Consider the following 14546-nt stretch of genomic DNA (forward strand, 5'->3'; position numbering starts at 1 on the left):
GATCAGAAGTGGTTTAAAAAGTAATGTATTCCCAAAAAAAATGCCCAGCAGCAAAGAGATTAATAAAAAGTGATCTGATGGAACAATCGCAGTTTTTCAGTACTTAGTGTTATCCACATCTCGCATGCTACATGGTAGTACAGATGGAATGAGACCATAGGGAACTGTGGCGCTAATGGTGGGTCATCCCTGTACATTATGCATAAATTGAATAGCAGAATTAGGAGCTTTCACATACTGTAATTCATCACTTTCACACATGATGTGCTGTAAAATAACAGCTCTATCACATGACCACTGTGGTTTGAGCAAAAGCTTCAGAGGGAGGAGTTAGACCGGTGAGAGACTAAGTAATTCTTTAAAGCAGCCCCTTGCAGTGTAGTGTTCCTGCACTCTTGTGACTCTAAGGTGGAAAATTTAATCTCTTTACCAAAAGTGGTTTTTGCTTTTTTTAAAAGAAATCCTAGCCTTCGGTATGTATGCTCTCCCCACCCCTTCCTTTTAATCAAAGAAAACGCTTTTGATTTGTGAGTCTTGAGAAAGAAATTACAGTTGTCGTGAATGCTGTTGGATTAAACCTGTTCAAAACCAGTATTAAAGACTTTCGGTTTAGACATGTTCCAGCAGGATGAGGGTTGTTTGGAAACGTGGACCAGAAGACACAAGTGGAAGCTGCTTGCAAATACATTTAAAATTCAGAACAGGAAGTAGTACTTTGCCCAAAACGTTGTGGGAGTCTGGAACAAGCTACTCAGCTGTATTGTTGACGCCAGTACTGTGCTTTCTTTAAATAAATGGCTGGATGAGACTGATATTCTTGTATCAACTAACTACTAACTACCAAACAGGCTGGAATAGTCTCCTCTCCTTGTAACGTTTCATAGTTTCTTAGGCCTTGTTACTTTGTTGTTAATACAAACTATTTACTTCTGGTCTTGTATTGGGGTAGAGATTTGGTCCATTACTACTTCAAATAGAGCCTCCTTTTGATGTTGGTTGTTGTGTTGCAATATTTTAATAGTAAAAAAAGGTGTTACAGCATTTACTGCTGACAGAGTTGCAGACAGAATCTTCACTTTAGACTTTTCCTAAAATAGGTTTCCAGCATTGTTATTTTCTATTTGCTTGTGGTATCTTTCAGCCTTGTGATGTACAGAGCACTTAAATCATTCTGTACATCAAGAATACTTCAGGTTTGTTTAATGAGGTCAAACACAATATCCCACAGTTTAGTTTTTGTAACAGCAGCGTTCTTTTGTGCTCTTGTGGAGGGAGACATTTAAAAAAAAAATTGAAGGTGCTGAGAAAACGGTCACTTTACTGCTGTAGAGGTAGCACCAGCGAATCGTTACACTCTCTACCATATTTTAGGAACTTCAACATTCTTTGTAATGTTCTCCGCTTCTCTAAAATGCCTCCATCTTGTAGCTTTTTGCTTGTTCCTTACAAGAGCCAGGCCGTGACACCTGACAGGCAGGAATTTGCTATGCAAAATAACTGCTCAGGACAGGTTTTGCTTGTCGGCTGTCTTTGAAATCGAGATGCTCATTGATCTGTTGGAAGGCACAGCAGATGCCTTTTTTTCCCAAGACCGCTACTTGAATCGTTTCTATGTCTTAATGACAAGATAAGGATAACCAATGTGCTTTGGAGGGATTTTGGTTGAGGAAAAGCCAAATTGGGTCTTATCTACTTGAGAGGTAATGACTTCCTTCTTCAAAACATATGGTAACGGGGGGTTGAGCTGCTGTAAGTTTGCAGCCTGACTGCCTGACTCGTGTTGTCTTGGCACCTGAGAGTGTTTGCTGTCTGGGGCAAGCTGGACCCAGTGAAACTGAGAGCCGCTTGTTGTGGGAACAATTTTTTAAGGAACCCATGTCGGTGTCAAATGACAGGCATCAGTGTGGATTTGTGCTGCGTAGCCATCTATATATTTACTCCATCTCTCTCTTTGCAAATACAGTAGATGTGTTTTTGTCCATGTGCTGTGAAAGTAGTTTAAATGTAAAAAGATGTGACTGTATTCTTGTAAGGTGTCCGCTGGAGTTCTCTGGGAGATTGTCAGAATTAATAGTTTGACTATGTCTAAAATGAGCTACAAACTGAGAGAGTAATCTAATGCATTTTGAAAGCCCTGAATAATTGAAATTTGTTTGTCTGCTCACTGGAGTGACTTCTCGGTAGTTGAGCGGCATTTTTCTTAAAGGAATTAACTGCAGTTTTGGAGCTTTCCGAGTTTTGTCATACCATTAGGAGTGTTAAAGAAGTCACCGAAAATGCACTGTAGTGGCTCGTCTTTAAACGCAAAAGGAAAATAGTAGAGCCAAGAGCTTTCCGTCTTGAATTAAATGGTCCAATTTGGATATTCTAGCTTGGGATCATTAGAATTTTATTCTCTCTTTTTCATTCTGAAGACATTTTCTGAGTTGATGTTATCAATACCTTTAAGAATGATGATTTCTTGTATCAGGTCTCCTTATTTTCCGTTGCAAATTCAAAAGGTTGATTTCCTCCAGCTGAATTAACTGTGAACTGATGTAGACAAATACCATACTAAGGAACCGTACTTTACCGCAACAATGTTATGGTTAAAAAAAATCAAACAGTACTACAGTTATATTAAGTTCAAAAGCAATTTCAAAAGAAAAGTGTCTGTCTGTTCTCTGTGTGTGTTTACAATTCAACACTTTTAGCTGCTATCCTTATCAATTCTGTGAGCATCTTAAAAGCCCCCTTTTTTATTTTGGAGAGAGAACTATATTAGATACACATGACAATGTTTCACACAGACCATATAAACATCAAACTTATGGCCTATTTCCTAACTGTTTTCTCTTTATGTTCTACAAATTCATACTTTTTAAAATATAGAACTATGTACACCCAGAACTGGGCAGATTCCATCAAATATATTTCATTGATTCAATCAACCCAGTCATTCTTTGTTGGTGAATCAGGGCTTTTTACTTGCAAATAAAGAATTCCAAACAGATACCCATCAGTCGCCCACGAATGAGAATCCGATTTGCCAAAATACAAAGCTTCAAATATAAAGGGCAAATCCCTTTCAAATATATTCTCCAGGGCCGTCCCAATCCGTCTATATCCGTCCCAGAAAGCCTTATTTGGGGCAATCCCAGAGTACACTGCAGTTCTATTTTGATTTTTCAAAAGATATTCTCTGTATTTTAAACCTGAAAACATTGCATCAGATCTTTATCCATTTTAGTACAAAATGCTGTTATTCCTTTAGTTATTTGGAATTCAAACCTATTATCCAGTCTATATGTTTTAAACTCCAAATTATAAGCACACCATCTGAGTACTTTTACAGTGATACTCTTTTTAACCTTGTTCCTTCTTCAAAGCCCCTTTCAGGGCCACAGCATTCTCACTCATCTTGAAAATTCTCTGCCGATTTTCACAGTCATTTGCTTTCTGCTGCGGTTCACACAGAGCAAGAATTCAGCCGTGGTCCTGAGGACTCAATCCAGCAGGTTTATACAGTCTGTCACTACTAGGTCATCAATTTGTGAAGACCTGGATAATTGAACTGTGATCATTTAAACAAGCGATTTGTTCATTTAGGTACTTTAGAGGCCATCTGGAGCAAAAATCAAAATATTACTCTATCATGTCATTGCTTTCTGACTTGGAGATTGGATTCTTGTTTTCAGTGATGTCTAAATGGCATTGCCCTCAAGGATGATACTCTTCTTTACTGAACAAATTACTTTCTTAACTGATCAATGACGTCCAACTGCCCTTAATCTTTGAAAAGCAGATTTTGTCCTGTAAAGTGTGATCTATAAGACTAATTGGACAGGGGCTCTCTGGGACCAGGCTTGGAGGTCCCTGATTTTTGGGTGACCTATACAAATTCCTGGACTGGGACTCTCCAGGACCAGGACGTTCTTGGAGGTCCTTGAAGTAGAGACTCGAGAATTACTTTCTTGGTAACAAGACAGTTTTCAAAGCCATTATCCAAAAAGTAGTCAACAGTCAGAAGTGTATTATGTTAATGGAGTGCGTTTTGAGAAATAGCCACTCCATGCATAGCGTACACATATCCAGTCCTTTCTTTGGAATGATGGAGAGGGCAGAAAAAGTAATCAGTGAGAGCTAGCCAGCTGGTTGGTATTAAGGTCTACGTGTTGGGCTTTGTTCCAATAAAATGCTGATAATAAGCAAATTATATTTTAAACATGATTGCAAGCAGGCGACATCCACTGTACAGTCTATGTACTGGTAACTCTGGAGACCTTCTGAGATGTCATTAAGATAATGTTCTTTATAATAAAAACAGTGCACTAATAATGTACTTACACCGACACTTTCTAATGAGCCATGCTGTTCGAATAACTTGATTGGCAGTTGGTGAAACTACATTTTCAGCAAAACAAGCTGTCTGGGATGAATGTATCCCTTGTCTTATTCTGAACTCTGTGTTGATTTAACCTTCGTGATTCATTTATGTAAAATGAAGTGTCAGCTACTCTTCCTTTTACAAATATTATATTAATGCTGTAAGAGTACCTTTTCATTTGTTGTTTTTTTTTTTTCAAATCAGGTGATATAATTATCATGGGCTAATACTGTACCTTCTTCATATTCCACAGATTTAATGTGCAAGAGTGTGTATGGCGTATTGGAATGGATATGTTCTGTATGTGCTTTTCAGAAGGAAAATATCCTTTCAATTAATGGTCTCTAGTTCTTGCTTCGTCCAGCTGTCATACTGGATTGCTCACTCATGAGTGTCATCATTGTACGGCATCTAGGAAAATGGTCACTTCTTTTTGACGTTTAGGAAGAAACAGTTCTCACCGCTGTTCTGTGTATTTCTGAGGGAGAAAGTTACAGGGGGCGATCAGGAATCACTTTGGGATCAGAGGAATATGGAATCCATGTGGCATTGTGCCTCAGGGTAGCAAGCATGAGGACCAGTTGAGTGATGCCTTCAGTTTAAGCGAATTTGGTGATTATGGGAACCTTGTGCTGAGACATGATGAAGTGACATCACATGGCCAACCTAAACCAGCTCCCGATGTGCTCTCCAACTTCAGATGGGCTCCTAGTCTTCAGCCTCTGAGTGCGTCACAAGCAGTAGAGCAACAGCCCAGATATCCTTCCTGAGATCGGCCTGTAAGGGCAGCCATAGTTTCATCATGCCAGGATTTTCCAGCCTAGGTTTCCTTTTGCTTGCCTGTTACAGTGCACTGTAAGTTGTAATTGTTGAGCTTGCAGGAAAGATTTTATCAAGATGTCAAGGTCCATGCTGTACAGCTCTTGCTTAAAGTGGTTGTGGTCTTCATCATTTTCACCCAGCATCTGAAAGTGGAATTTTTTTATTTCCTTTATGGATCTCTTTTCTTTCCTTTAATGCAATTTTAATGCAAAATGGATTTACATTTCATTTTTGGTGCCTGTATTTAGCCATTCAGTGGCATTAAGCAGGCATACTTCTGTGGACAATTGGATTTAGCAAAGATGAGAATAGGACTGGACTGATAGTGCCACAAAGAGTTGGGATTTGTTTTAGGGGGTTACCTTTGCTTTTAAAATCATGCTGTGGTGAAACAACTAGAAGGTCAAGCTGTTGTTGCAAATTGAGAAGTGAAATCTTTTGGTGATCTCCTGATCTCTTCAGCCAATACAAGGATCAGAGACTTTTAAGAGAAGTGGTGGTGGACCAGTTGGTGGTGCTCTTCCATCACTGTGCTGTAGGAGGCACTGTCTTTCGGATGAGATGGAACCGGGGCCCTGGTGACTTCGTCTTAAAAGATTCCAACATTTTTCATAGGAAAAGAGGTATTTACAAAGATATATCCCCCTGTACATTCTGACCTAATTTAAATTACCCAGTTTCTTGCTTCTGCACTGGTTGCATCATGGCTGCTGCATGTCACCCAGGTGGAGTTGCATATCAGTGGTGCAGAAAGTAGGCCCACTAATGTGTGAAGTAACTACTATTCAGTAACATCCAAACACATAATTATATCTTACAGAAGCACAGTACTGTTTAAGGATAAAAAACACGATGTATTTCACAACACCTTAAGTTGTCTTTCAGTTAAGAGTATTAAATGCAAAGCCCTAGGCTTAAAATGTTGCCCAGAGATAAATGAATGAGTTCATTAAAGAAGAACTCAGCCAGGCTGATTTGTGTAATTTGCCTGTGGTTTGACAAGTGTAGTACACTATAATTAAAACAGGAGAAGCAGAAAAGGGAAATTGCACTTTGTTTGTGACCTGAAGAAAACAAAACTAATATTTTGTTATAGCCTTTGCATGCCTATAGGAGAGCAAGAGCTTAAGGGAATGTTCTATGAATCTCTTCTGTTTTGAACAGACAAGACTGAGGGACCAGGTTCAAGTATTCACAATTCTCAAAGAAACTGATGAGTCACCCCTGTGGTGCACTAATGTTAAGATGTCAGTTTCCCTTTAAGCTAGATCATCACTTTGAGGAGACTGCATGCATGTTTGATCAACCAAAAACTCAACCTTGCCACCCTTCTTCAAAACACTTATGAGACACTGCAAAACACTTGTGAGAAGTACCACAGAGATTTAAAAAAATTCAAATTCAAATTCAGAACTCCAGTCTTAAAGTAATGTCCTAATGTCCTAATGTCCTACACTGACAGATTAAAAAATATAAATTCAAGTACAACTGCCGTGTGTCTTATAACATTATAGAAAATTACATACCTGTAATGCTGGCTTTTGGGACAAGCAGATACCAGGCCCTAAAACCAGTAAGACAGCTGACTGATTCATAGGGTTAAGGCAACCACTGAAGCCTGGAACAGCTATCAGCAAGGTACTTAGTGTTGGATGGAAAAGGTTAAGATGCACCGCACAGTTACAGAGTTAACTAAATTGTGCAGGAAAACATCAGTTTTCTGCTGCTAAAGCAGTTCCGTCTTTCATCTACAGTAGCTGAGTGGATGACTGAGTCTCAGATGAAGTACAGTACGTCTCCTACAGCAGCATGAACCCATTATTCAGATTTGAATTCACCAGGAGGAATTGGAAGTGATTGAATGAGGGAGATTTTGTGCATTGATTTCCCCTCATTGTGATAGTAAATTCCAATTATGTAATTAAGTGCAGTCATTTCTGTATTTTTCAAACAGTTGTGCAGTTGATTAGATCCAACAAAAACTAACACTGTTCTTCCTGAAAGAACACGGTGATGTGGACAGTTACATTCCTCTCCTACTGGGGAATCGGACTCTTGCTTTTCATCCCAGGAGCTGCTGACTCATCTGTGCAGATTCTTGGGGCTGGGTCTTTGCCTTCGAATGTAACTGTCTGCAGTCATTGTCTTGGAGGAATCGTGCTGTGCTGCTCTGCCTCCCTCCAACAGAAGTAAACATTCTAATGGTGCACATGTACCTTCGGTTCTGAAAGCAGGACTTGTCTGGAAATACTTCCAGGAAGAGGATTTTCAAAGTTTAAGGAATATTTATTTTGTCAAAAAAAATGGTTGAGCTTTACAAGGTCATTGCTGGTTGGCTTTCCACAATAAAACAAGGTTCTCGGCTTCTAAGAGTTGTATAAAAACAGATGAAGAGTGAGGAATGAACGGAGAAGTGGATCTGGTTTTAAATTTGGAATTTCCATTTTTAATGTTATCCTCCAACTCATGTCTCGGCTGTCAGCTCTGAGCCCCACCTGCTCACCTCTTATCTGCTAACTAATCACAGGCTGCACTGCCCCCTACTGGAGGAGGAGAGTCATGTCAAGCACCCAAGAGGCCAGGAGGGGTCTTTGTCACAGCCCCGGCCAGCTAACTCAACCACACTCTCAGTGACTCAAAGACAATTGTACTTTGCGTTTGGAGGATCTTTAATTTCTGAAGTATCATACGTCCTCTGAATTTCTGTTTGCTTTAAGAGTTACCACAATTTTAACTAAATGAAAGATTTCACTGTGGTATTGTTTGTTTAACACAACATGAAAAACAGCCAGCTTTCATCCATACTGTAGTTGTCTTCACAGCATTTCCAAATGCCTTTCAATAGGTAGATAACTGAATGAAGAGTCTCGAAGGTTTGTTGCTTGACAATATAAATTCAAAGTTAGCTCTAATGAAATGTACTCCCTACATGATAATTGATTTGATTGTTTTGTGTAGGACACAGTTTTAAATTTGCTTTTAGCTCTTAGTGTTAAATGGGGTTTGTAATGGATATCAACCCTGTACTGTGTGTTCCCCTAAAATGTAACCAGTTGAGCATCTCTCATGGTGGGAGTGTTTGATACATTGTTTTTACAGGTTGGGTAAAAAAAGGACAGAGGGAGAGAGTGAAACCTGCAAAAAAAAAAGAAAAATTGGAATATCCAATTCAGGGTGAACACTGTCTCAGTTGTCTGTGTTGCACTATCGGTCCTTTGAGTGTGTCTTTAGCAGTTCTGGTATTCGGCTCGTTCGCCTGGTTGCTGTTTCTCAGGGGTTTCCTTTCTAAACCTTAGTGTGTGGGGGGGTCTCCTCCCTTTCCTCTGCTACCTCAAGCACAAAGTCACCCCAGCGCCCCCATTCAGAATGAATGGAACACAAAAGAGAGGACCCAAATGGACACTACACGAAAGTTAATTTAATTTCGAGAACAGAAGGCACTACCTTACCCCAAGGGTTGTGGGAGCGTGGAACAAGCTACCCAGCTATGTTGTTGAAGCTGATACTCTGCTTCTTCCCAGAATAGCCTGGATGAGATCCTCAGATTCATAAGCTATTGACTAGCAGATGGGCCAGATGGGCTGAAGGGCCTCTTCTCATTCGTTACCATTCTGACTTTCTAATGTTCACGCCTCCTCAAAGAGAGCACCGGATGATAGAGAGATATTCTGAGCTGCCGTCCATCACAGAAGTGATTATCTCCAGCTGCAGCCTCTTCAGTTGCTCGCACGCTGACAGCAGGTCACAGTTATCATTCCCCACCTGTATCTGTCAAAAAAGCAATCACCTATAAACTGCTGTTTCAACAGAAGTGTGACCGAGGAGAGTCTGCTTACAGTTCTGTATGCTGAAGTTATTAGAAGCCGTACAATTGAAGTGTTTTTTTTCTTATCCAAGGACTGAATGCAGATTCAGGTAAACAAAAGTCTGAACCAGCAAGTAGATCAGTTACAAAGTGCCAATTATCCCTGGTGGTTTAGAGCTCATTAGGAATGTAAACCAGCAGAGACAGGGGTCCCCCAGGGCCACGGCTGGGAACCATTGCTCAGGTGAATAATAAAAGCTAAGCTGCCTATTCCTGCTCCTAACTGCCCCATTAAAAGGGCAGACTTTGTCAGCTCCTAGGTACAAATAATAATACACTATATACAGGAAAAAGAAATACTGTCTACTCCTGCACAGCACTCAGGTCTGATGAATGGAAATGATCAAGATCAAAGGTTAGACCACTAATACAGTATAACCTATAATAAAAGCTTTTAATGTTCAGATATTGATTCTGATCCATGCCTGATTTGTATTCACTAGGAAGCATGGGATCCAGAAACACAAATCACAGTCAAATGTGCTGGCCTAAGTACCTCAACTGAGAAGCGCTTGCCCTGCAATATTCTTGTTAGTGAGAGAATTCCAGAGTACAGGAAGACCAGGAATGGAGGAATGAAGTCGCTCTGCTCCCGGTGGAGCTGGGAGAGATCAGATCCCTGCTCACTGTCCTTGGCATGCTCTTCCTCCCCAGGTCTCGAGCATGCTGGGCTGAATCATGGACCCGGAAGAGCAGGAGCTGCTGAGCGACTACCGGTACAGGAGCTACTCATCTGTGATCGAGAAGGCACTGAGGAACTTCGAGTCCTCCAGCGAATGGGCCGACCTTATTTCCTCTCTGGGCAAGCTCAACAAGGTATGTTCTAGTTACCAGCATGCACTGCGTTCAGGTCACTTCTGATTTTGACTCATGCCTTAACCACACACAGATCTGTTTGGCGTTCGAGGTTTGCTCTTTGCAAAGCAATCCGACCTGTGCCAGGTTTTGCAAAGCACCACAGATCGTATTTCATGAACAGATTGGCTCCACGTTGATCATTGTGTTAGTTATTTCAAAATAGGTTGGCCATCTTAAAATTTCCTGCATGTATTGTTGGCTTATTAAAGATATGATGGATGAAAGCACTGTAAAGTGGGAGTCTCATCTATTCATCTTTCTTAGCTAGGATGTCCTGTCCTCCAGGTGTAGGCTGGACCAAGCTGATCCAGTCCTTCAGGGACTCCTGGGCTCACAGGATGTTAGGGAAAATGGGACAGCAACAGCAGTCTCTTTTGCTGCCCTGAATGTGTAAACTCAGAGAAGGAGCTGAAGTTTCAGAGAAGCTGAAGTTGGGTACTGCACTAATTTGCACAGCACATTCGGAAAGAGATGCATGAACTTTGAATTTTGTTAAGTTTTTATATAGATTGCAACACTCTTTTTCCCCCCATTTATTAGCTCTGAACAGGCATGTCATCAGATCCTGGGCATTGTGGCCACCTGAGCTCATAGCCACTGCAACACTGTGAAACAGGGCTGGGACTCAAACAGCTTTAGACTAAAAAATAATCTGGGTGTAAACTAAACTGTTGGTTGACTACTAGGTATTAGTCTTTTTATCAACTCACTTTTGCATTTCTCACATAAAAAAATCACTTTCATTATGAAATTCTTTTTTCTACAAACTTGCAAATTAAAAGACCGCCTTTTGACCATGTGTAGTCGGGCTCCAGCAATGTCTTGTAATCAAAAGGGTGTTACGTGTGTGTGCTTGTCTGATTTCCAGATTTCCAGCTGCCATATTCCTGTCAATCCAAACGCATTTCGTGAAAGGGTTTTTATTTGAATCTGTTAGGCAAACAGTCCCGTGCTCCATGTGTTTTGGGTGTGTGATGTGCAGTGTTTGATTAGTCTAGAGGAGCTGCATGGCTAAAGTTCAGCAGCTTGTGCAGGGTGTGGGCTCGTAGACTGAAGCACATACCGTTTTCACTGTTTCTTGCTCTGGCCTTTTTGTCATTTTACACTCATTGACTGTTCCGGAGCTCTTGCTCAGCTACTATCAGTTGGTCTGTTTTTTTTGCATCCTTCACTGCTGAAAACTGTCTTGCAACACGTGATTCCCATTTGCATGGTTTCTGAGCATGGCCCCTCTACTGAGTGTGTGAACACCGAACACTCAACTGTTACTCCACAAAAACTAATATATAGAAACAAAAATGAATGTATTCAATTTATTTTTATTTTCCCATGAGATTTTTCCAAAATGCAGTGCCATACCCATTGTCTGAAGGCACTCCACTGTGCCACAGTGCTCCAGCTGAGAAATACTACCCCTCCGAACTGATTCCAATCTTCTTCTTTAACATGCTGACCTGGGCTTGGCAGTGGACATTCTTATCAGTCTGAATTATTTATTGTGACACAAATACCCTGAAATTGTTGATTAACAGTGTGTTAATTGATGAAATGTGAGATTAATGGTATCGTGGGTACTCTTTAAAAACGAATGCATTGAGACTTTCTGAAATGGAAAGGTTTGCTTGCTTCCCTGGTATAAAGTGATGTTAAAAATAGCTGGTTTAACCTTAACCACAAGGGTCTTCTGTCTGAAGAGTAGATTGGCACAAGTGCGGTAAACCGAATTGGAAAAGATCTCGACACTGTTTTATAGTCAGAGCGCTGGTTGTGGTTGCATGAAGCAGTTACTAGTGAGAAGAGGCCCATTTTGGTCACTTGACGGTTCACAGCGAATCGGTCATCTCTGTGGAAGTCATACGATTGGGTTCATGGACTAATGAACTATGGTATTCAGCCTCCGAACTGGAGCTCTGGGATTCCTGCCCTGGTGTTCCAGCAAGGTTACTCTGGGAGGCCCTTCTAAAGGGTTTCTGACCTGACCTCTGCTTTGCTCCTGTCCCCGCAGGCCCTGCAGAGTAACCTAAAGTATTCCCTGCTCCCCAAGCGCCTCATCATCGGCAAGCGCTTGGCTCAGTGTCTGCATCCTGCCCTCCCCAGCGGGGTCCACTTGAAAGCACTTGAGACGTACGAGGTCATATTTAAAATCATCGGCACGAAATGGCTGGCCAAGGACTTGTTCATTTACAGGTGTGTTGGAGTCTTTTCATAACCCTCACCTGGCTGGGTGTGCTACATTACTGGGGTAGTTTAGATCAGGTAGTCCAACCAGAAGAGGACAGTAAATGTACAGGCAGTGAAGCCGAGATATGTTCATGGATGGCTCCACATGCTCCATGCCATGAACAGTAATCAAAATCGCTGGAGACTCCTGAAGACATCTGCACTCATTTGCGCACAGTGTTTAACCATTAGGCTCTAATCCCACACCCCAGCACGCAAGCACAGCCAGTGTTTGAAGACTCCTAGAGAGGCTTAGAAGTGGCCAGTATGGCAGAAAGAAACTGAGAAGTAGCCTAAATACTAACATCTCTATTTTTTTTTCCCTTGATTGTTTTCTACATGACCTTTTGCTAAAGACTCCTGTGTGGTTTGGTCTGCTTTTAGCTCTGGCTTGTTTCCTCTGCTGGGCCACGCTGCCATGTCAGTGAAGCCGGCTCTACTGACCCTGTACGAGAGGTACTACCTTCCTCTGCAGAAGTCACTGCTGCCGAGCCTCCAGGCCTTCGTCACGGGACTCCTGCCAGGCTTGGAAGAAGGCCTGGAAGTCTACGACAGGTACGGTATCCTCCTGGAGCCTTCCCAGATTTCACACACTACTTCAAACTAGAAAGCACATGCCTAGTTTCTGTTATTCTCCTGCACACTAGAAGCCTTAGTCTTAGTTTTGCACCAGAATTTACTTTGAGATTTGCTGCACTCAGTGAATTTAAGAACTAAGATATTTAGGTCCACCTCTGCTTATTGACAGATTTTATTGATGCAGCAGGTGATTTTGGACTATGTTTGTACATGGTGGTAACTATTGTTGCTCCTCCTCACTCCCATTCCAGTTCCAGCATTGAGGTATGAACGTGTCTGGCCACACGGAATTGGCAATTCTCATTTGAGGTCTTGGTGAGCCTTTGCATTCCAGAACAAAAAAAGCTCTGATGTAAAAAAAAAAAACTCATCACAATTTCGGGATCAATTAGGCAATTCGTACCATTCTCAACAAAGCTTCAAATTCATAGCCAAGACTACGACAGCGTTTCCAACAAACGTCCCCTTTCTCTGCCAGGACTGATGCCCTTCTTGTCAAGCTGTCCCTCCTGGTTGGGCAGAAGGTCTTCTATGGTGCCCTGTGGGGGAGTGTCCTGATCAGTCCTGTGGTCCGTCTTCCAGCCTCCCTTTTTATTGTCAACCACTTCAACAGAGTCGAGTCGGGGAGGAAGCAGAACTACATGCTGGGAATGGACTACAAGCTGCTGGTGAGTGTGGTGTGGGTCAGTGCAAGTCTTAGGCAGCCTTGAGAATCCATGGTTCCAAGGCTGTCAGAGATCTCTGGGTCACTCCTCACTTATGTACAGATGCTGTTGAAAAGCTAGCAATTGGTCAGTCAATTAGCTTCAGTAAAACAGCACATCGAGAGCACAGGTGAAATAAAAACCAGATACCCATGTTGCCCCTGAGAATCAGCCAGCTGAGAATCCCTCAATCAGGCCAGAGCATAGAAGCAGGCAGGAAAGATTGCTGTTGACCCCTCTCGCCCAGATTATCACCCGTTTCCTAAACGTCCAGAAGACACTTCCTAGTTTGTTAAAACCAGAACCACCTGGTACTTGAACAGCTTCTTTCCTAGGACTGAGCTTTTGGTAAACCAGAATTCCTAGTTATAGGTGCACTGTATCAATGCTGTCTATTGTCTTGTTTGTGTATAGTGTACTGTATGTAGAATGGTTTTGCAGCACCAAATATACCAGAGTAAATTCCTTGTGCGTGAAATGTACTTGGCGAATAAAGGTGATCCTGATTCTGAATCTGATACTGATGGGCAGCTCCAGTGCTGAAGACTTATTGGACTAACCTGGCTATTTTTTACCAGCTCTTTTACAGAAGTGATGTTTATATTAACTAATTAACCAATAGGTTAACTACAAGATTAGAGCTACTACCTTTAACTTAACTTTAAATAGGTACTGTACGTTTTCAGTGTCAATTAATGCTAATCTGAAAACATCTGACAGTCTCAGCCAGTGTCCTGACTAATCAACATTCTACTTAGTTTCTACTGTTACTTACTTTTCTCCATGATCTCCTGTGCAATGGGTCTGCCAGTGCGGAATGGCTGTATGTCACCCAGGTGGGGCTGCACTTCAGTAGTGGATGAATTGGGTCCCTGCAACCTTTGGGAGGCTCTATATAAATAAGTACAGTTGTTGTATATTTATTAATCTGATGGCATATGCTAACACAGAGTTACTGAATAACTGTCATCTCTTTATTACCAGTGCAGGAATAAGCCCATGTCAGTCTACACTGTCAAGTCAGAAAAGAACTCGGCCCATGATCAGCAAGGAGAATGGACAGAAACTTCATGCCACAGCAGCAAACTAGTGTTGCGTAAATGAAACGGGGATTGTGGAGAATCTGTCTTTT

General features: G+C 41.6%; 1 protein-coding gene across 1 annotated transcript in view; it reads left to right on the plus strand.

Annotated features, from left to right (window-relative positions):
* dop1b (DOP1 leucine zipper like protein B) overlaps nt 1–14546 on the plus strand; it is a 56589-nt gene that overhangs the window by 3258 nt on the left and 38785 nt on the right. The window contains exons 2-5 of the mRNA XM_015363815.2: nt 9708–9869; nt 11917–12098; nt 12516–12686; nt 13189–13378. Coding sequence (XP_015219301.2) covers nt 9732–9869; nt 11917–12098; nt 12516–12686; nt 13189–13378 — 681 coding nt within the window. The 5' untranslated portion in view covers nt 9708–9731. The remainder of the gene's footprint in view (nt 1–9707; nt 9870–11916; nt 12099–12515; nt 12687–13188; nt 13379–14546) is intronic.

Source organism: Lepisosteus oculatus, chromosome 15, assembly GCF_040954835.1.
Source record: "Lepisosteus oculatus isolate fLepOcu1 chromosome 15, fLepOcu1.hap2, whole genome shotgun sequence".
Taxonomy (NCBI): Eukaryota; Metazoa; Chordata; class Actinopteri; order Semionotiformes; family Lepisosteidae; genus Lepisosteus; species Lepisosteus oculatus.